The sequence below is a fragment of the Osmia lignaria genome, chromosome 14, assembly GCF_051020975.1.
Source record: "Osmia lignaria lignaria isolate PbOS001 chromosome 14, iyOsmLign1, whole genome shotgun sequence".
Taxonomy (NCBI): domain Eukaryota; kingdom Metazoa; phylum Arthropoda; class Insecta; order Hymenoptera; family Megachilidae; genus Osmia; species Osmia lignaria.
Genome location: NC_135045.1, coordinates 6,755,288 through 6,776,286, shown reverse-complemented (window position 1 = coordinate 6,776,286; position 20,999 = coordinate 6,755,288). Strand labels below are relative to the sequence as shown.

At 31.6% G+C, this 20,999-nt stretch overlaps 6 protein-coding genes across 7 annotated transcripts; 2 read left to right on the top strand and 4 right to left on the bottom strand.

Annotated features, from left to right (window-relative positions):
• Positions 1 to 518: 518 nt before the first annotated feature.
• On the top strand, positions 519 to 5,758 carry Arl5 (ADP-ribosylation factor-like 5). Its single transcript, XM_034327288.2, has 3 exons — positions 519 to 1,128; positions 1,800 to 2,244; positions 2,319 to 5,758. The coding sequence occupies exons 1-3, from the start codon at positions 1,083 to 1,085 to the stop codon at positions 2,365 to 2,367; spliced, it is 540 nt and encodes a 179-aa protein (XP_034183179.1). The 5' UTR covers positions 519 to 1,082; the 3' UTR covers positions 2,368 to 5,758.
• Positions 5,372 to 16,749, bottom strand: kdn (citrate synthase). Its single transcript, XM_034327285.2, has 4 exons — positions 16,607 to 16,749; positions 7,331 to 7,486; positions 5,847 to 6,770; positions 5,372 to 5,757 (listed from the first exon to the last, which is right to left on the bottom strand). Exons 1-4 carry the CDS (start codon positions 16,649 to 16,651, stop codon positions 5,491 to 5,493), a joined length of 1,392 nt encoding a protein of 463 aa, XP_034183176.1. The 5' UTR covers positions 16,652 to 16,749; the 3' UTR covers positions 5,372 to 5,490.
• Positions 16,607 to 18,703, bottom strand: LOC117605681 (methylenetetrahydrofolate reductase (NADPH)). Its single transcript, XM_034327286.2, has 7 exons — positions 18,633 to 18,703; positions 18,215 to 18,562; positions 17,922 to 18,142; positions 17,688 to 17,848; positions 17,282 to 17,604; positions 16,998 to 17,205; positions 16,607 to 16,823 (listed from the first exon to the last, which is right to left on the bottom strand). Exons 2-6 carry the CDS (start codon positions 18,466 to 18,468, stop codon positions 17,157 to 17,159), a joined length of 1,008 nt encoding a protein of 335 aa, XP_034183177.2. The 5' UTR covers positions 18,469 to 18,562; positions 18,633 to 18,703; the 3' UTR covers positions 16,607 to 16,823; positions 16,998 to 17,156.
• Positions 18,704 to 18,711: 8 nt separating this feature from the next.
• LOC117605683 (phosphatidylinositol glycan anchor biosynthesis class P) lies at positions 18,712 to 19,180 on the bottom strand. The gene has a single exon (XM_034327289.2). The coding sequence runs from the start codon at positions 19,135 to 19,137 to the stop codon at positions 18,754 to 18,756; it is 384 nt and encodes a 127-aa protein (XP_034183180.1). The 5' UTR covers positions 19,138 to 19,180; the 3' UTR covers positions 18,712 to 18,753.
• On the bottom strand, positions 18,868 to 19,724 carry LOC117605684 (Threonyl-carbamoyl synthesis 6). Its single transcript, XM_034327290.2, has 4 exons — positions 19,594 to 19,724; positions 19,378 to 19,506; positions 19,177 to 19,303; positions 18,868 to 19,007 (listed from the first exon to the last, which is right to left on the bottom strand). Exons 1-3 carry the CDS (start codon positions 19,608 to 19,610, stop codon positions 19,177 to 19,179), a joined length of 273 nt encoding a protein of 90 aa, XP_034183181.2. The 5' UTR covers positions 19,611 to 19,724; the 3' UTR covers positions 18,868 to 19,007.
• On the top strand, positions 19,684 to 20,773 carry LOC117605685 (transcription elongation factor 1 homolog). Of its 2 annotated transcripts, XR_013063452.1 has the most exons (3): positions 19,684 to 19,739; positions 19,893 to 20,236; positions 20,314 to 20,454. XR_013063452.1 is itself a non-coding variant. In XM_034327291.2 (2 exons), exons 1-2 carry the CDS (start codon positions 20,121 to 20,123, stop codon positions 20,444 to 20,446), a joined length of 249 nt encoding a protein of 82 aa, XP_034183182.1. In that variant the 5' UTR covers positions 19,922 to 20,120; the 3' UTR covers positions 20,447 to 20,773. The 2 variants fall into 2 exon arrangements, 1 of the variants encoding a protein (XP_034183182.1); XM_034327291.2 differs by lacking the exon at positions 19,684 to 19,739 and having other exon boundaries at positions 19,922 to 20,236; positions 20,314 to 20,773.
• The last annotated feature ends 226 nt before the right edge of the window (positions 20,774 to 20,999 follow it).

Genomic DNA, 20,999 nt, shown 5'->3' with positions numbered 1-20,999 from the left:
ACATGAATGCTACGATAGAAATTTCATAACTTTATCATTAAAGATATACATACTAAATGTACTATTATACTAACTAAATTAAGTCTTTATAAAAGTTTTCCGTATAAGAAAAATTATATTTTATGTATATTTGATTATAATATTACATATTTATGGTTTTTTTTGAGTTCATTATATTTCAAGGAAATTATACTACAGCTTGAACAAAGAAAGAAATAATTATATCTTTATTTAATGGAATTGAAATTGGTATTATGTATCTGCTGAATGGAAGTGAAATTCTTAATTCTATCACATGAATGATATAGTATTTTTATTTTAAATGAAACATTTGTGTAAATATTTCTGGTAATATTTATATTACTAATTGTAAGATAAAAGATAATTGTTTGATACTATATTTTAATACAACCATATACACATAGAATAAGGGTAATATCTGATACTAATGAATATTTAAAATTTGTGCAACTGTATAAGTGTTATATCATGATTACATCATGTATATTTATACAGTACCTTTCGTTTGGTTAAACAGAAAAAAGGTTTAAGATGATTCAGCGAAATTAAGTAGATAATTCTAATCTTTCAGGATATAAAGTGACGATTTTAAAAAATATTATTGTTTTACGCGGGTTTTATCTAGAAACTCCTTACTTCCAATCAGCATATACATATACAAGACTGACAGCACTTTCAGTTATCGCTGAAAAATGATTGGACTGATCAGATGTATGGATATTTTAATTGGAAACGCAACATGTCGCGATTTGCTTGATTAGATTAGGAAAAGCCTTCGTATATTTCTTTCGTTTTAATGGTGTAATTAGTGAATTTTTAAGCAGTTCGTAACAGTCCTTAAGTACACCTTTTACACTGCAGTGTGTCAAACAATGACGCAAACTTGTCAGAAACATGCTGGAAAAGTATTTGATAGAAAAGTGAACATAACCCAACGACAATGAGATGCCCTATTTCTGTAACTAAATACATCTTTTTTATTGAGACTAGGACTTAGAACTGTACAGAAATAAAGTTAAATAAAAATATTAGTATTTGAGTTGTTTGGTACTTTGAGCAATATGGGACTTCTCTTTGCAAAATTGTGGAGTTTATTTGGCAATGAAGGTAAATTCCGTATATCTAGTAACAGTATTGTGTTAATTAGTTCATTATTTTCAGCATCACGACATATAAATAGTTTTATTGTAATATATCTGTGTTTAATAACACACGGACATGATGAATGATCAGTAAATGTATATTTACTTTTATCTTTATCAGATATGTAAAACGATTATCCGTAAATTTTGAAGGTACCTTTGTCAGGTTTAATGTATCCGCGTGTAACAAAATTTACAAGTCTAATTATATTAAATTCATTTTACACAGATGTCATAATTATTTCCTAACATTTTCATATTAATAACAAGAATCAGCAATATTGTTTTTTTTAAATAATTAAGAATCTTAAGTAATACAGTGATACAGTAATAATAATAGTTAAGAAATTTACAGATATGTAATTTATATTTTTAAATATAATTAAACAAATAATGTTATACTTTGTATTTTTTGCAATTAACTTTATAATTGATATGTTTTATGAATGTTGTTTGAAGCTTATATTATTGTCTTTGAAACATATGTTAACATATGTTAGTTTCAAAATCCTTATTTATAAGAATATGACATAAAACAGTTACTTGTACAAATATAATCTCAATTATATTACATTATATAATCATATATATGAGTTTATATATTGTTAAATAGATTTATATGTTTTTATTTTTCAGAACATAAAATAGTTATGGTAGGTTTAGATAATGCTGGTAAAACAACTATATTATACCAGTTCCTAATGAATGAAGTTGTTCATACATCACCAACCATTGGATCGAATGTTGAAGAAGTAGTTTGGAAAAATATCCACTTTATAATGTGGGATTTAGGTGGACAGCAAAGTCTACGAGCTGCATGGTCCACTTATTACACTAATACTGAGTTTATAATTATGGTTATAGATAGTACAGATAGAGAAAGACTTGGTGTAATAAGAGAAGAATTATATTCAATGTTAAATCATGAAGAATTAAGTAAAGCCAATGTGTTAGTTTATGCTAATAAGCAAGATTTAAAAGGCAGTATGACAGCTGCTGAAATTTCTAGACAACTAGATTTGACATCAATCAAAAAACATCAGTGGCATATACAAAGCTGTTGTGCACTTACAGGAGAAGGGTAAGGATAGAGTTTATTGATAAAGTTATATAATGTTACCATCTTATAAAACAAAGCAATTTGTTGTATTTCAGGCTTTATCAAGGTCTCGAATGGATTGTTGGACGTTTAAAAAAGACATGACGTACATTATGAGAATTCATTTTGAATGTAATAAGATATTTAAAATGTAAAGTATATGTTCAATGTGAGTTACTGTGCCACTCTAACAATTGTACAAATGAGATGAGAATGAATGATCATTTTTCAACTGGTACATTAGCTTCACACATAAAGTATAACTGCATATATTGATTACAGTTATTACTTCAGACACTGAATGTATTAATTGGTGGACGGGTAAATTGTATCTTATCTATTAAAGTGATATCAATTGTAGAGGTAAATGATTATGACTAATTTAAAGGCAAAATAATGTTTTAATTAATTCTGTGTATAATATCTTAAAAAAATCATGTTATAAAAGAATGACAAAATTATAAATATCAAGAGCTTTTTATAGAAAATATTATTATTTTAAGAAAAATATCTATGATGAACTTTTTTTTTAATCTGTATATTAAAAATATGTATTATGAATACTTTACAACGGGACTGCCAAATTGAACATATTTTCTACGAGTGTATCGGATTATTCATAGTTATAAAAGCTGCACTGCAATCACAGTTCGAAAGATATGAAATTTTATTTTGACTCAACTAAAAGTTTTGCATGCATACTTAAGAAATATAAACTTAATCCCGTCCACCTATGTTAATATAAAAAAAGAGGAATGAATTATTTATTTATTCTGTTCAGTTGATGTGCGGATAAAAATTGTTTGGCCTGTGCGACTTTCAAAGCTATACCTATGTACATAGTTTTTTATACTCCGCATTAATAGTAAATAATTGTAAAAAGTAAATTCCAACTTAGCACCAATTAAACTACATATTTTTCAAGTTTCTGTGTGAAAATTTAAATAATTCTTAATGCTCTTTATACTACAAATATAAGACTTAATATGGCAGAGTTAATCAATTGGTTTAACTGAATGTCTAAAGGCAGAATACTAACTGCTCTGTGATACATGGATTCACCAGTAAGAAGGTGTTTGTTGGGAACATTAAAAATTTTTTTTTTATGTATCAGAAAGCCATCTTTTATACATGGAATCTATTTTTTTTTTGGTGAAAACATTAATTGTTTCATTATAGATATCATGAATTTTCTTAATGTCTTTAACCCAACTAATTGACTGCTGCCTCCATTTATTTCATTTACTTTACAATTATAACTAACTTATGTGTAGCTAAAAAAATATTCTACTATTTAATAACTATTAAAACTTAAACTATTAATAACATATGAAGATAATTATAGAAATTGTTAAAAGCATTATACGAAAGATGAACGCCGTCTACAGCCAGAGTGAGATCATACATTTAAAATTTCATAAAAATAAACAGTAGCTTTCTCATATTGAGAAACAAAGAACATTATCTTAACTATGATAGTACAGTGCTGCAGATATGTAATATCATTATATACATCCTCGTTAACAAAATTTTCGTTAAATAGGAATTGTCAAATACACAATAGAAGCTAAAGGTTGTTTATTATATTAAAAGTACACAATATCAAATATATACTTGTGCACATTTAAGCGTTATAAATGGCTTCTCTTTAATTAAGTTAAATTAGTACCTTAAAAACAAACATTTGTTTTTAATTGGTTGTTCATAGTTTAATTAATTATTGTCTGTAATAGATGCGAAATAATTGCGAACAAGATTGTTAATTAACGTAAGGGTCGAAATTAATGTAAGATCGATTTTACTAAATTTTGTTTTACAATAAGCGAACAAAAAGTTATGTATTGTAATTTATTCGAAACAAACTGTCCTACGTTTCTTATATTTATTTTTGAACAAATTAAATTTAATCGACTACACATCCGGAATTATGTACATGTTTTACCATTAAATTAATTATTTCGTATAAAACCTTAGAGTTTTCATTTTTTGTATTAAAGTTATCTTTTGAATTACAATAAATATATTTTACTATATACTGTCTTATTTTTTAATACTAAAATAAAAATTGTATTCACTAAAGATCACAAAAAAGAAATAACATTGTGAGACATAAAAAGGAGCAAGTCAATAAGTTAAATTTTTTTAACGATTGTTTATTTTTACGTTCGTTATAAATAAAGTTTCGCACACACTCACTCATTCTCATAACAGTGGATCTACCACTGGTCATTTATTTTTTAAATTCATGTAAACTGTAATGACTCGATGTGTTTGAATCATTTTTATATTGTATTTAAAGAATCTAAACCCATTAACTGGTGCACTAATATTGCAACATCGTTTACATATTTCATTAGCCCTATACATTTTCTATTTTACATGGGTTTACTAAAAATAATTATTTTTCCTTAATTTTCGTTTAACGGAGCAATTTTCAATATTAATACAATGCCTTTTTATCATGACTATCGAAGTAAAAATGTTTATTGCGATCCAATTAGACTTTACAATGATCTGATATTTGTTTGGCAGTGTCTATTCAATTTTGAAGACAACGTTTGCAAAACGTTAACTACGCACACTTAAGTTTTATATTGAGACATTTTACTAATTTTTTGTACGTTTAATATTTACCGCTTTTACATCTAAAACTGTTACTATTTAAGTTAAACATAAAGCGACAAATATATTTACAGTGAATCGCATTTACTATCAATGCATGTATTGTTCTCTTAAGGGCTTGGCAGTTAAAACTATGTATACCGAATTAAGCTATATTTTTTTTACACATGGCTTTATGTCATAAAAACTTCACCTCATTTGTAGAGAACCCGCGTCGCTGTTAACGGATTAAAAAAAGAAAATGTAGATCGAAGTTTTTACGATACAACGCACCACGAAATCGTTTCTTCTTTTAGAATGTCTACATTTCAATACGTCGTTACGTGAGATGTTGTTTTATTGTTTTTAATACCTAGCCTCGTATCTTTTCAATAAGATTCTAGTAATTGAAAGGACTTTCTTGATGTCATCAAAATGAATTCGAAATGAGCTCGAGAAAAATTACACTTTTCCGTGCAGTAATAACATTTTTAACATGATAATAAAGCAGTCAGTTCTTTATTCTTGCAATCATGACGATGGTGTGACACGAACTTAAAGATTTTAATGATTCTGATTTTCTGCTTTGCGTTTTTTGTTTTTTTGTTTCATAAATAAAGATATCGTCTAACCGTTGACTTGTTTCATGAGGAGATCGGTGCTCAAAGACTTGGGCCTTTCGATCGGGAGGCCAAGAGCACGATCCCAGACGAGAGCCGCGAGAACACCAAGGGCACGAGATACTCCGAATAGGACGGTATAATAATTCATTTCCTTCATTCCATAATATTGCAACAAGACTCCAGAATGGGCGTCTACATTGGGCCACGGGTTCTTTACCTTGCCGGTTTCCAACAGGATGGGAGGAACTACTTTATATACTTGAGACACCAACTGAAAATACAAACATTCATCATTGATTATTAAATCGAACACTTTTGTTTTTTGCAATCATTTCAAGTAAGGTCGTTAAAAAATGTTACCTTGAATAACTTGTCGTTTGGCAAATGTTTCAATGCGAATTCTCTTTGACACGTGTATCTGGGGTCAGTCTTTCTGAGTACGGCATGACCGTATCCAGGAACGACTTGACCGCTCTTCAACGTGTTCCAAATGAAATCTTTAAGCTTTTCATCGGTGGGGCTGTCTCCAACTTGAGCACGGAGCTTCTCTAACCATATCAGTACTTCTTGATTCGCAAGTCCGTGAAGAGGTCCGGCTAAACCGTTCATACCGGCGGCGAAGGACAGATAGGGATCGGACAATGCTGAAGCCACCAAGTGAGTGGTATGCGCAGAAACATTTCCACCCTCGTGGTCAGAGTGTATCGTCAGATACAGGCGCATGAGTTCAATGAATTCAGGGTTATCGTAGCCAAGCATGTTCGCGAAATTCCAGGACCAATCTTTGCCTGCATCGACGGATCCCAAGCCTTTACCACCCTTGTAAATGTTCCTGTATATCGTGGCGGCAACTACAGGCAATTTCGCGATCAAGTTCATCGAATCTTCGTAGACGGTCTCCCAGTACTTTGTTTTGTGCACACCACTGGTGTAAGCCTTTACGAATTCACTTTCGCTGTTCAACAGAGTAATGGCAGAGGAGAATTGAGTCATGGGATGAAGGGATTTGGGGAAATTGTTCAGAGCTTTGACGACGTGATCGGGTAACGCGCTTCTTGCAGCCCATTCTTGAGAGATCGCTTTCACTTGTGCATCCGTGGGGACGTCACCGGTGATCAGAAGCCAGAAGAGACCTTCCGGAAGTGGTTCTTCGCCTCCTTTGGCCTTCGGCAACAACTTCTGACATTCGGGAATTGATTTTCCTCGGAATCTGATACCCTCCTCAGGGTCCAGGACTGACGGTTCCCATACGAGTCCTTTGATTCCTCGCATACCACCGTACATCTAAAATATAAAGAAAAGTCTAGTTAATACAATAGTTTCATAGAATACGAAACAAAAATTGAATCACAGGATGGATGCATTCTAAATTTGTCTAAATGTATACGTTAAACAATAAATGTATCATCTATTAAATCGTTACGCAAGTTCATTTCTTCTTCCTTTTGATGGGCACAAAGAATCTTATCGTTCTCAGAAAACTATGACATTCGGAGTTCAAGGTTCGCCCGACAAAGATATAAAACTCGCAAATTAATAGCTAGGCAAAGGACGCGACGCACGATGATTTCACAGTCTTTATCATCTATCGTCGGTGTCCTTATCGTTATTATATAAAAAGGAGAACGTAATGAAAAAAAGAAAAAAAGAAAGGAAATTGCTCTAGTACGTCTTCCACTAGAAACTCTTCCTCCACGTGGCGTGGTATGCTAATACGTAATCTTCTTTTTGCCATGTGACGTACTGACTTTGCAACATCTCACTCCTGATAATTGCCTGGTTGTTAGATTTTTAAGATGTTACTGTAGAATGTCTCAGCGATTGCATAACGACAGAATACATACCATGTCCACGGTGACCTCCCCAACTTTGGTGGCCCCAAACGCTTTACGGAAAGTCTTAACACGTTCTTGTTCCTTCGGAATTTTTTCAGCCAGCACTTTTTTCAGATCGGTCGAAGCATCGCTGAGCTGTCTAAGCAAAACTGTGGAAGTTATTTTCTGAAAAGAGAAAGAAAAAACTTGAATTAATTTTTAAGTTGAAAATAATGTAGAAAATTAAATAGATAAATGATAATTTAATATGTACATATACATTTCGACTGGTTTGGTGTAGTTCTAGTGTTAACAAAGCAAATATTTCCAATGCCGATATGTTCTTTCCAATTTGTTTTAATGGACGCGATTAAATTCTCATTACAGAGAGATAACCGAGCACGAATGTTACTGATTTTAACGAACAATCGTGCGTAACTGGTGGATTACGTAAAAAGAACGAATCGCGTGTAATGATACATTTTCCAGATAAAACACACGTCAAGGAGTTTTAATTTCCGTATGAATAGTTGGAAAATACAGAAAAATTCATTGCTATGGGTATCTCCACGTGTATTATTTCAAAGAATAATTAATATTTCTGCGCTCCCAATTAACCCACAAGGTATAATCAAAATTCTATTAAAATAATCAACGTAATTATTTTCGAATCTTTATCCCAAAGAATAAATTATTACGAGAATTCGAATAAAATTCGTTTCGGCTTTACTTTTGAGGGTCACACAGGGTCTCGCGTTAAAGTTCATTATCAGAGTGGTAAGTCTTGATGAAACGTTTGAACTGAAAGGAATTATTGCTATTGATATAAACGATTATCAATGTTCGCATGTGTCCACGAATCTCCTGCAAAAATAAAATTCCTCTCGAACATGAATTTATTTTCGGTTATACTATCCGCGGTTATTACACCGATACGCTTGGTTCAATGATAAATGTATCGAAATTAGTAACCCACAGTCGACGATGCATTAAAAGAAGTTATTTCAAAAACGTGCGCGATTAAAGTATGATTATATCACTCGATGATCTCTTTTACTTTTTATACGAACACCGTATCTTTAATCCATTAACACGTTCGCTATCATCGTTTCGATCATCGAACCATCGAAGGAATCCCAAGGAATCGTTTAAACTTTAGAGAACGAGTATCATTAATTAATATTCGATTTGATCATAAAAAAACTTGAAGCGTCGACCACGGGTGACCCTCGCCGCAGTAAATGCGTTAATGGGTTAACCCTCGGGAAACGGACGTTCTAAGTTATAGTCATTTTGACCCCTAAATAAAATTATATGTGACATTTGAAGGTTAAATTATGTAGAAAATTTCAAACATACTTTTACGTGTAGATAGTAGATTTTTTATAAGCTTCGATGAGTCAAAATGACCATGGAATCGTCGTGCAAGGGTTCAACTCATAAATTGCTTTTTATTTCGTCGCTGCCCGTTTTCTCGAAGTCGAGCAATCATTGTCTTCGTGGATGTAAAAAAATCTTAAGATAGCAGTAAATGCAGACTGGGAAAGCCGGGGGCAAACATCGATTCACGACCGCATTTTGCGACCTGCACCAGAAAATTAGGTCGAGGCAAAATCTCGATGGAAGGGTAAAGCGGGACACTAACTGAGAATTTGTGGATTTCCTTGCTCATTGTCAATCAACGAATTGCAAAAATTGACTAAAGCACACATCGGCTAACCTTATCGCTTGTGTTCATGTTACAGACAAGCATTCCATTTTTTTCAAATGGAATTTCTTTGATTGATCGTTTATTGTAGCGATACACTATCTTAACTACGGGGTCATGGAATTTTTTATGTTTTATTTGTAACAGTAACTTGGCGATCACGAGAAAAACTACATATTTTCTTACATAATTTATACTGCAAATAATATTAAATAGAATCAAATATTTAATAAAAACTATTATGTACTTGAGAGTAAAACTCGGTGTTGGAGTACTCTCACACCAAGAGGTGATCATCTTCAGCATACAACACGCTGCTTAGACATAAATTGTCAGTGACCTTGACCTTTCTATTAAATTTGTCATTCATCGTGGTGCATATTTCATACCCACTGTACGAGTTGCTCAATTACTCGTGATTCGCTTTTCGTCAGCCGAATCACCACCCAAAAGTCGGGTCTTTTACATAACAGCGTGATACAGAATTCGCGAACACTCGATTACCAGCTGATAACGAAATATATGAATCTGTCCCACATCGTTCGATGAATTAATTTGAAAATATCTATGCAGTAGATATACATACAATACCATGTGACGATTTTTATCGGAGGAATACTTTGTGTTGCTTTTACACTTTAACATTATATTGCAGATTCTTTTTTTGTGAATATTATTAATGTAAGAGATCGTTCAGAATACTACTACATAGGAAACGTTATAGCTGGGAGGTAGCCAGGGATTCGAGTAGCCGCTGACTAAAAATAAACAGTTTCACGTGTTGTATAATTCAACCCATACTACATAATGAACACGTGAGAAGAAAATTGGAAGCAAGAATGTGTCCTTTGCAACACGCCAGTGTGCACAATGTATCGGAAAAAGATTCAGAATGTGCTGTTCAGATGGATCAAGTTCAAATTGCCTCGAAATATTAGCTGGATGTTACAAAATAAAATATACGGTCGTAGGTATTATTATTGTGAATACATATATAGAGTATTCTATGCAACTGGGACAAGCTATAGCATTAAAATGGTGAAAGATAGAAAAACTGTCAGCAGGAAAAATTAAATGGGGTCGAATGGATGTACCGTGTGATGTGTGCCGCCAATGGAAATGAAATTTTGTACTTTGATATAATATGTCCATCGAAGCATATTTTTATTTTCTATAAATCTTTGAAATAGAATAGAACAGGAAATTTGAAGAGCCAACCCTCTGATCAACCCCAAGTATTATAATAACTATTACTGGACAATGATTCATGATATCCAAAAAAAAAAAAAAAGAAAAAATTGCATATACTGAGGATACTGTGGTAGGACACATTTATGCAAAGAATGTACCATTCGAAGTGTAGACAGCAGTATACTTAGCATGTAACACAAGAAGGATATCAACTTGAAGCCGCAACGATGTAACGAAATACTAATTGAACAGATTGATGGTGACTTTTATATCCGTTCAGCATATTGTGTACAAATCAGAGTAAGATTCACCTCAGTATAGATTCAATATCTTCTTTTATTGAAAATATTTTATAAAGATACTTATGAAAATCGTATATTATTGAATGCATCTCATGTTGCAAGAATAAAACGGAGATGTTGAAAGAGGTGAAACACAGGCTCAGAAAGGAGAACATACTTTCATAAAAGGTCGACTTTCACCAGGAAAGAAAAACTGCATCACAGTATTTCTCGTTCGTTTGCAATGTGCATTACTGCAATTAGCTCAGGCACTCACACAAATGACTTTTATCGAATAAATTATATTTAATAATTCAAATCTGATGCAGAAGGAAATTTTAATATCTTATGGAGCATAGTTCGATACTCTTGACTTATATAGATAGATTAAAGTATGCAAAATATATCTATGCAACACGTGTGCATACGTATAAGGAAATATAATATGGTTAGTTTAATTCCATGAACATTTCACTCGCGACTTCTGGAATTTTGTATTTTTATCTATAAAAAAAACTAATGGTAAGAATAAATTAGAAAACTATTAACACTTACGTTGCAAAACGTCTAATCGTGAAACTGATATTAATATTTAAAGAAGTTATGAAATACAAAATAGAAGAAAGTGACTTTAAAATTATTTATCAAAGTAATTATTAGCTGTAAAAGTAATAATGCTACTAATAGCAGTAGAAACGATAAAAGTAGCTGATAACATTCGCTATTATTCTAAAAGTGTGTTTAGACTTTGCACTTACAATGTCGATGGACATTTTTTAATATTTTTTGTATTTTTTACTATTTCAATTTGCAGCAAAATATAAATTTAATATACGCTAATTTTCAGAGATTCACCATGTTCTTTTTTTCTTTCAATTATTCATTACGTTCACGAGTAGTGTGAATTCTTTTGACTATTGATAAATGAATGCGGGTGAAATGGCATAGTTTACGTAAAAAAGAAAGAAGAACGGTAGGAAAACGTCAATTCGTAAATAGTAGTAAATTCTATCGTTTTTATCAAGCTGAAGACATTTTATGATGGGCGATAATTAGTCGACTACGAACAAAGTTCAATACGCGATCCCGCTTCAGTACGCGATTTCTGGTATCGCATAATTAATGAATAGTACTACACTGTATTAATTAATTCGTGCGAGTTCGTCAATCAATTGCTGCGTAAAAGTGAAATATTTCAAGCAATCTTAAGCTGGAAAAAGTAAGAAGCCTTATATGGTAAATTATTTCTTTTTTTCATAAATAATTTAAACAGTTTGATAAACGCGATAACATTAAACGTTGTTTCAAAGGCAGATATCTAATCAAATATTTCATCAGATTGTCGTATAAGGTAGTTACCGAGCACGTACTGAGAAACATAAAATCTTATATTTATTGCAGTAACATGAATGATAAAAGTACAGAATCGAATTAACTGATTTATCAATTATATCTTTACAACAATTTATCAGATTATCCTCCATGTATTTAAAAATTAGTTTCACTTCAATCGCATAATGTAAGTTAACCAGTTACTTAAACATCAACGTGATGTGTGAATTGCAAATGGAAACTGCAAAATGTATGAGCATACATAAATCACACATGGAACTGTATAAAAACCGTGTTTATGTAACAATCTCGAAGTACGACTATTCACGTTGTCAAAACCACTGATTCAAGAACAAACAGATTGAGCCTTAACAGTGAATTGTTGATTACGCGATACGATCAAAATTGTTTGACAATTCCGCATTACGAATGTAGATAAAATGTCGTATTGATTAGTTATACGAAGCTTGCTTTACCCTAGCCGCTAGGTAAAGCTTAAATAACGCATAACTCGATCGAACGTATCGAATCCTTTAACATCATTGAACTCAATAAGAAGCACGCGATACTTTGCCTTTGGTAATTCGATTCATGGCATTTGATGACTTTCTCGCGGCTCGAGTATGTACTGATAAATTCGCTGTGACAAAAATCGACGCTACGAAGGTAGTGAGCAACGTATATCTTCGTACTTATCGTTTTAACGAAAAAGAAATATGACGTTGATTTATACGTTTGTCTCGTTGGATTTACAGTGGAGATGGTACCAGTGACGCGAATGCAATTAAATTTACCGTCACGGATTATGTGGCAAAGCTCGTCCCACATTGTCATTATCATTACCATTTACGCAGGTGATACAAAATATCAGATATCGTTCCGACAATAAAATTATCACCTGTGCTTAATTCGTCGGATATAAATTGTCATTCCAAGTGTTATCACGTGCGTGAAAGGAATAATAAAATTAGAGGATTAATGAAATTTTTAATCAGTGTGCTAGCCATGACGTAATAAACAGATTATCTTCTTACGTGTTCATACTTGCAAATTTTTTTTCCCTTTTGTACTAGTAATTTTAATTAAAATGTGTCTTTCACTGATACAGCTCCATCTTTTGTCCCGGTAAAATTATGCATTCTCTCTCGTTTGCAATTCGGTGCAGTTAAAAGAATGCACCATCGAATACAATCTATCTTCTATGAATAATAGAGATAACGATTGCATAATTTCTACGGATCTGAACGCTATTATGCATGCTCATCGATTTCAATGCATTCGTTGACTGATTAAAACAAAAAGTTCATTGTCATGAAAATTTCAAGAAACAAAATGCATTGAACCGTGCGAGTACTTGTAACGAAAAAGTTCCCACAACGCGTGGGTATATAGCGTTAAACAAACGTCAATGCGATTCTCTATCGTTACAACATTTTATCATTGAACTTTGGGTACACGCGTCAACGGTCCCACGTTATTCGTGTGCATTAGGTCAATCGAGTTACTCATTACTACATTATCGCGATTACAACTTAGTTTCTTATTAATATTTCGACAAAAACGTCTTATTCTATCCTTTATCTTAATTCTAGACGTGTCAGTTCAGAAAACCGTCTGTTAATCTCGGGTGACTTTCCTTTCACCGGAAGTCCCTGTGGACTCGGGGCTTTCCACGAGAAACCACAATCGCGTCACGTGCCATGAATTTTCCTGTTAGGACAGGTTAAAAGTGTGGGAAATAAAAATGCAGTGATTTCGATGCGTGTGCAAGTTTCAACGAAACGAAGATCTTTGTCCTTATTTCTTTTCCTGATCGAATGGAGATAGACATCATTTCTTTGCTACATCAATTTATTGGGAGCGATCTTCAATCCTATTTGCTAACAAATTTTCACTTTTGATAGCGTTTTATATCGACGTCGAAATCAGAGGAAATGAGTTATTACATTAATGGGAGTGGTGTTTGTACAATGGGCGGGTTTATCAGCTTTAACGATTGCCAGAGAACCGGACAATTTTTATGTGTTTAATTTAATTCTTTGCATTGCGTTCAGGAGGAAAGTGTTCTGTTAAAAAAGAACCCATATCTGACAATGATATGATTAATTCTGAATAAGATATGCCAAATGTTCAACGCGTGAAACGCTTTATCTATCGATAAGGTTGCTTGAATAACAAAATAAAAATAACTAGTAAAAATAAAATAATCTTAAGGTACGAAAATTGATCTGGATTGAATTAGAATTCGTTAATTGTTCGTTATATTAAACATAAAGCTCGATGGCACTGGTTATCTCCGATTACATAACCAGCTAGCATTTGAAGGGCATTACCAGATAGAAGACACCCGCGAACTACAATTATCTAATTGGTTTCGCGCCGTATAATCGTCAAATGGCGCTAAAATGACCGAAGAGGGTGACCCTCGATGATCATTATCTACACGTTTCTACATTCAAAGCCATAAATTCCTGTTTCAAAAAATAAGATTAGTAAATATGATTTACATACCTATTCGCTAATAAAAGCGTGAAAGAATCGAGTAAACTAAATTACTAGGAAAAGCATATTTCAGACTTTGTATAATGTACACCAGAAAATGACCAGTTTCCAAAATGTAATAAGTATATACGATACGATTAACGGAAACAAAGAATGCTAATATAAAAAGTTAGATATCAAGAATATCACAAAATGTGATATCAAAGTGTTAATAATAAACTGGCCAGGAGCGTTTTAATCAGAAACTGAAGCAAATGTCATTTATTTATAACGAAAGTTTGAAAAATAATTACAACAGCATCGACTGTTCAATCTATTTATAGTTAAACATTTTAACAATAGATTCCTCAGTAAACAAACGCTCGAAAATCTAAATGAAGATTTTGGCTACATGAAGAAATGTTAGCTCGATTCGAATCAAGCAAATGTTAATAATAAACGACGTCAATACGTTCATTATATATATGTAAGAGAAATAAAGAGAGACGTCCTGAGGTAACACGTTATGCGATCCGAAGGTCACATGTATACATATGAACGATATTAGGTAATCGGTGAGACATCTATAAGTTAAGCGATAAGTTTCCAAATCTGCCAAAAGTACCAATAGATATACAGCAGACTTTGTACAAAATGTTTCCCATCGAAAAATTCAAATAGGCATTAAACAATCCTTTGTAATTATGTATATCAATATTTTTAATTAGGTGAAACATATTGACCTTGATATGCCTATTGTTCTTTACAAAACTATAAGAGTAAAGATACAATTGACATTGTTTTTTTCAAATGTTTAAAATGTTCGAGTAAACATAATGAACAGATAAGAAGAGCATACTATCAAGCATACGCAGACAAAAGTAAAGAATTGATCAGGATACAGTACGTCGAGTGAAAGTCGTACGAACAAATTCAAAGTTCGATCGGTAAGCAGGTGTTAGCAGGGAATAGGTCACGACCGATGTAGATCAAGCGGGCAGAACAGATTTTGACCTCGAATTTGTTCTAAAATTATTGCACCTTGCGAAATAGTAGCGTCGCGAACTCTTCAATGGGCATGTGTGTCGATGAAGGAGATCCTCGAGCATTTCGCATACACGACTTACGCTCGTGACCTAGAAGCCTGTGTTCGTGGCCATATGATTTATGATATCAGTGATAGTAAAGGATCCACTGTAAACCGCTATGAGATCTATAGACAACTTGATTTCCTGCAAAATTAACTTCTTGATTTTCTTAAATTGATGACACCAACTCACATCCCATCTCCTTACATGGTAATTGGAAATTCCATGTTTTGAATATGTTAAGCTAAAAGTAGAGGTGATTTTATACGCGTTGTTAAATTCATACGTTTCATCTGTTTGAAGTGTATGTACGTCTACAATTTGTTTCACGGTATAAATATAGTTGTGTATACTCGTGTCAATAAACGCTAAAAGGATAACACACGTAAAAAAAAAAGAAATTGAAAAATTCTATTTTTCCACGTGTTATTATTAAACATAACAGTTAAATAATTCTTGTCGTTTAGTTTTTCTTTTACTATAGATAATCGTATTCGAAAAATTTATTACGTAACTACTATTAAACTTAACTAAATTAACGCTAAAACTTATCGGTCAGGTAAATCTTTTATCGGATCGATATACAAAATTTGATGTAAATATGGAAAACTCGAGTAAAATGTATGTATGGAATATTTTCTATGTATTTTATATGAGTATTATACTTGGCAAATTAATTTAGCATGCCCTTGTGTTAGAGGTGCTACTCCGAAATAATGTGCATTGTTAGAGCTTCGCAAAGGTGTTTCTGAGCATACACTCTGTACGTCAGAGAACGTTCAATTTATGAATATTAAACAGCAATATTTTGTTTGTCTGATTAACAAATATGATTTTATATCGTTCTCAAATATCGTTAATATTCACAATTAGTTACGGATTTTTGAATTTGTATACCGACAAACTTGATCGTGTTATAAAATAGTGAGCAGGCTATCGGTCGATAGAACGCCTACTTTGTATCTAGAACCACAGCGTCTTTGCTCTTGGTGATGTGCAAAGTTCCGGCGCTTTAAAATAGATAAATGATAAAATGTAGTTGTTCTCGGGTAATTATTTGATGAAAATACGTTGTTGTATTTGTGGAAATTACTAATACACGTTAAACACCTGCTTGCCGTTCGAATTTCGCACCGGAACAACGTGGACATGTTTAAGAATCATTCAAATATCATATTGTGCACCAAGGTTAACCAAGTTTTGATAAATTTCATTTGCCACGCACCTGGACTTCCAAACAACGTTTGGGGCTGAAACGGAAGAGTGCCATTGTTCTATATATCCTGCCTTATGGACCCTTCCTCTTTTCTTGTTACCGTCACGCCGACTAACCAACTGACCACGCGGAGCTCTGGCGCCCAGCTCAACTAACTCCTCTTTTCGTTCGTCATGGATATTTCTTAAACGCATGCGCACAATTGCAAGTATCCTCGAAGGATCATCTGTAACCATAAACCTGCCAGATTACGTTCATAAGAAATATTATAGTTAATGATAAATACTTTAGGAAATCAAAAATATAACATCCAGTCATATCGATGTAAATAATACTTAAAATGTATAACAAATTCTCAATAAACGTCCATCATTTTCGCATCACGAATTATACGTTTTACCATTTTTATTCCACATAGGGAACAGTAGGGAATTTCAATGGTTGGCAATTAATGCTTGATTTGGCGCGTAGTATGATAGGGTTTGAATGTTGTGCAGTACTTTTTACTACAAATGTTATTTGTTCGTTTATTAATTAAATCTCCTCTATCCTAGGACAGTCAATGAAAAATATCCAACTCGTTACATATTTCCGATATCAATGATGTTCTATAATTAACAAACATATACCAAATAAATAGATGAATGGTATAAGTAGTTCTCTAATAATAAAACTAATCTTTACCTGTTTAATGTAAATAAATGAAAACCACAAGTAGTTCCACTTGCAATAATGTCTTCAATAATGTTTGTTGATAATCCTATTCCATAATTGCGTACTTTATTGTCATCATCTTTTATAGATTGTAAAGAATCTAAAATATTCTGTGGTATTTTAATATTACAAACATTTGCTATTTTTTCAAGGCACGAATAGTTATGAATCGGATAAATTCCGGGAATAATCGGGACGTTGATTCCAACCTCTTTACAATCATTAGCGAACTTAATAAAAATGTTTGCTTCAAAGAAAATCTGAGTTATTATAAAATCAGCCCCCGCGTTAACCTTTGGATAAAATCAGCATTAATATATGTATATACTTATTATAAATATATAAACTGATAACAAAATTTAATTCAAATAACTACTTTTTCTTTTAAATAAAACAAATCCAGTTCTTTAGATGGGGACTCTGGATGAATTTCCGGATAACCGGCAACACATATACAAAATGTATCGCCAAACTGACTTTTTATAAAACGCACTAAGTCAACGGCATGTGGAAAATCACTGCTTGCAGTTATGGAGTCTGAAATTTATATTTTTGGAGTTTATAAAGTAATGCTTTAATCATAGATCATTTTTTAAAAATATTTCTTTACCTCCTCGCAACGCAAAAACATTGCGTATACCACATTTCAGAGCTTCCTCTAGAATACTTTTTGCATCTGTCCGAGTTAAATTATTCGCAATAAGGTGGAGAAGCACATTATTTGGAAATGTATCAGTTAATTTTAAAAACTCATAATGTTTGGTCTTATTCTTTGTATGTGATGTCAATGCATAAAAAAGAGGATGATATTTATTCATTTCTGTAAAGAAACTAATAAACGAAATTTTTATTTCAAAAAAGATATAAATATATTACATGTTATGCAGTGCGTAACATACGAACCTTTGGTAAAAATCATCATTTTTTAAAGATAATAATTCAAAACTACAAAAAACAGTATTTGTGTCGATTAAAGATTTTAATTTTTTCCTTAAATCAATGGCTTCGTGGCCAGTGTTTCGGAGTCCGAAATAATTTGCAACATTATTGCTTTCATTATTATTGGCAAATTTTTGGTGTATTCCATTCTTCAAATTAGATTTTCTCATCATGTAGCTGCAGAAAGCACGTTTAACAACTATACATTTTTTCCTCATTCTCTCGAACTATATAAGATTCTCGTTATCTGATTGCGCAATATGTGAAATACTTGACTAATTCAACATGATATTATAGTTTCCAAAAATATTCCTAGATAAATAAGAATGTAATATAAGAATAGGAGAGTTATTAAAATATATGTATAATAAATATGTATTACCTTTTTTAATAAACATATAATATTCCACTATCAAAATATACTTTTTACACTTGTATTACATCATTAGAAATCTATTTATAATTATTACAATATTTAATATAAATTTTGATAGAATTCATTGTTACTTTTTCTTTGGTAAGTATAATTTTCTGCAAACCTCTGTTATAGGAATATCAAAAACAGGAGGTATACCACTTGGGACAGTTTCTTTTTTATCACGTGAATGTTTGTCTGTAATAGTTCTAATATCATCTATATCTGGAGTCATTGATAAATTGATAGCTGGGTAAACAATAAATGCAAATGTAGCAAGAGCAGTTAAGGCCCAAACTGGAATTGCTACAGCCCAATATTTGGATGGCCAATATGTTAAACCTAAGTTATATAAAATTTCATCAGGTATTACAGCCCATACCAAAAACAAAAAAAAAAGCATATTAGAACCTATGTATAAAGCATATCCATAGACTGATCTTGGTCCATATGGAGCAGGAGTATGCTCCATTCTATGGAATATTTTAAAATAATTTGAAAAACAATTTACTTAATAATAATTAAAACTTGGTTCAGGTGGTCCAAACTGCTGCATAGTTTCTGTTACTAAAATTAAACTATCAAAAAATGATGTTAATGCCACTCTGACCTTTCGAGCCTCAGTTCCGGATATTAATCTATAAGAAGACATATTTTATTAAAACAACCGAATATATCTAATAGAAGATTACAAAAATAGATGCAAACTTACACTTGTAAAATATTATTTTTTAATGTCAAATCTTTGGTACTACCACCTCTTGAAGGCTCTTGATCAACTCTAAGTACCTGATAAGCAATTTCTGCTTCTCTTGCTGATGGGAAAGGTATAGACAAATTTCTGTTCAATATTAAGGTTATTTACATAATGTCTTATCAACAATTTTACAAAATAAAATATAAAATTACTTTTTTCCTCAAAGGATACACACTTAAAGTACTCATGACATTACAATAATGATCTCTTAATTAATTCCCATCAATGTATTTCCTGTGCTGTTGTCATAACAGTAACAATATACCTATTTACATCATTTTGCACGTGTTGATACAGGATACAGCTATAGTTATCAAGTAAGTATATATACAATATATTAATTAGATATCAATAATATTACAGTCACCAACCCTAAAGTTCAAATTAAATACTTTAATTTAGTACTTAGATTAATATAATAAGGTAAATCGTAACTTCATAAACATTCAATGTTTTATAACAAATTTTAGTCATGTGCTCATAATTCTAGTAACTTTCTTTCATGACTCACATATATGCTTTATTCGGTTGATTAATGTAAGTATGTATATAGTATATACATATACGCAACAGTTTGCATCGTAAATAGTACTATATATATTGTACATACATACATATGATATAAAGCTTGGGATACGAGGTTTTTCTAACTGAAGACATTTTCATAAAAACACATAACTTAATATACCTAAAACGTAATGGGCCGAAGAAAAAGTAAGCGAAAACCTCCAAGTAAAAAGAAAGCTATTCAACCATTAGATACACAATTTAATTGTCCATTTTGCAATCATGAAAAATCATGTGAGGTTAAGATGTGGGTACAACAAATTTGCCGCCGATTCTTAAAATATTTGAATTTTGTATTTTATTACTTTCTGTTTTCATTTGCAGGGATAAATCAAGAAATACAGCAAGAATTACTTGTAGAGTCTGTTTGGAAGACTTTCAAACTACAATTAATTTACTTTCAGAACCTTTGGATGTGTATAATGATTGGATTGATGCATGTGAAAATGCAAATTGAAGTTTATTATCACTGAATTTGATTACTTCAATGGTAACAAACTTTGTTTCCTTCACCAAATTGTCAACATTGTACAATATAAGTTAATATCAAATTCTGTGCAATGTATGAATAGTTAGTTTGCACTATCTATTTTATCAATGAAAGACACGTATACACAGTATACACATATGTTTAGAGTAATGGAATTTATTAAACATCCTATTACATTATGTATTGCACTAAGTTTAGTCATATGATATTCATATAATCATATTTATATATGTATTATCTATTGTACTTATTAAGTATGTGAATATCTTTAAAGATAATGACAATTAATGAAACTACTTATATACATAAAAAAAGAAAACATGTAATGTTTTATATGTACTGTATGTTTTGATTATACAATGTATAAACTGTTATTGTGATACAATGATATAAATAAAATAGTTTATAGTATAATTTCCTATATAAATATATTCATGTTACTAATTTAAAATATTTATCATGAATTAAAATGTATTTTATGTATATGTAGTACCAAATAATATTTTTAATATAATATTTG

Coding starts and splice junctions, on each gene's coding strand:
- LOC117605684 (XM_034327290.2), bottom strand. Junction 19,304..19,377: donor AAAAATAATATTTTACAAGT/GTAAGTTTGCAT, acceptor GTCTTCTTATAG/ATTAATATCCGGAACTGAGG.
- Arl5 (XM_034327288.2), top strand. CDS start 1,083: ATGGGACTTCTCTTTGCAAAATTGTGGAGTTTATTTGGCAATGAAG. Junction 1,129..1,799: donor GAGTTTATTTGGCAATGAAG/GTAAATTCCGTA, acceptor TTTATTTTTCAG/AACATAAAATAGTTATGGTA. Junction 2,245..2,318: donor TGTGCACTTACAGGAGAAGG/GTAAGGATAGAG, acceptor GTTGTATTTCAG/GCTTTATCAAGGTCTCGAAT.
- LOC117605685 (XM_034327291.2), top strand. CDS start 20,121: ATGGGCCGAAGAAAAAGTAAGCGAAAACCTCCAAGTAAAAAGAAAGCT. Junction 20,237..20,313: donor AAATCATGTGAGGTTAAGAT/GTGGGTACAACA, acceptor TTTCATTTGCAG/GGATAAATCAAGAAATACAG.
- LOC117605681 (XM_034327286.2), bottom strand. CDS start 18,468: ATGAGGAAAAAATGTATAGTTGTTAAACGTGCTTTCTGCAGCTACATG. Junction 17,849..17,921: donor TGTTTTTGCGTTGCGAGGAG/GTAAAGAAATAT, acceptor TATAAATTTCAG/ACTCCATAACTGCAAGCAGT. Junction 17,605..17,687: donor TGTTTTATTTAAAAGAAAAA/GTAGTTATTTGA, acceptor TTTTATCCAAAG/GTTAACGCGGGGGCTGATTT.
- kdn (XM_034327285.2), bottom strand. CDS start 16,651: ATGGCACTCTTCCGTTTCAGCCCCAAACGTTGTTTGGAAGTCCAG. Junction 7,487..16,606: donor AACGTTGTTTGGAAGTCCAG/GTGCGTGGCAAA, acceptor TTCTCTTTTCAG/AAAATAACTTCCACAGTTTT. Junction 6,771..7,330: donor GGGAGGTCACCGTGGACATG/GTATGTATTCTG, acceptor TTTATATTTTAG/ATGTACGGTGGTATGCGAGG.
- LOC117605683 (XM_034327289.2), bottom strand. CDS start 19,137: ATGGAGCATACTCCTGCTCCATATGGACCAAGATCAGTCTATGGATAT.